We start from the raw sequence: 490 nt of genomic DNA, 5'->3' as shown, positions 1-490 counted from the left end.
CCGCGCGCCGCGCCCCCGAACGCGGGAGGGAGGGAGGGAGGGAGCGCAGGGTCCCCGCGCCCAGCCCGGCCCGGGAGGAGGCGCAGCGCTGCGAGCCGGGGGACCCGGAGCGGGACTGGGAGCCTCCCCGCGGCACCCAGCCTCCCCGAGCATGGGCGCCTAAGGCGGTCCGGAGCAGGCGGCGGAGGACGCGTCCCCGCTGGCGGACCGACCGGCGGGCGGACCTGGAGCGGGTCGGCGGCGCCGCACCCGCGCCCCTGCCCCGGCCGGGCCCCGGCCCCTGGCGCCATGGACAAGCTGCCGCCGTCCATGCGCAAGCGGCTCTACAGCCTTCCGCAGCAGGTGGGGGCCAAGGCGTGGATCATGGACGAGGAAGAGGACGCCGAGGAGGAGGGGGCTGGGGGCCGCCAGGACCCCAGCCGCAGGAGCATCCGGCTGCGGCCGCTGCCCTCACCCTCACCCTCGGCGGCCGCGGGCGGCTCGGAGCCCC

General features: G+C 79.8%; 1 protein-coding gene across 1 annotated transcript in view; it reads left to right on the top strand.

The window, feature by feature from the left end:
* The first annotated feature begins 224 nt into the window (after positions 1–224).
* Positions 225–490, top strand: part of HCN4 (hyperpolarization activated cyclic nucleotide gated potassium channel 4) — a 42877-nt gene continuing 42611 nt past the window's right edge. Inside the window, exon 1 of the mRNA XM_040493213.1 lies at positions 225–486. Within this exon, the coding sequence (XP_040349147.1) occupies positions 289–486 (198 nt within the window). The 5' untranslated portion in view covers positions 225–288. The remainder of the gene's footprint in view (positions 487–490) is intronic.

This window comes from Herpailurus yagouaroundi, unplaced genomic scaffold, assembly GCF_014898765.1.
Source record: "Herpailurus yagouaroundi ecotype Mexico unplaced genomic scaffold, PumYag 184, whole genome shotgun sequence".
In the NCBI taxonomy this organism is placed as follows: Eukaryota; Metazoa; Chordata; class Mammalia; order Carnivora; family Felidae; genus Herpailurus; species Herpailurus yagouaroundi.
This window is presented reverse-complemented; position numbering and strand designations above follow the sequence as displayed.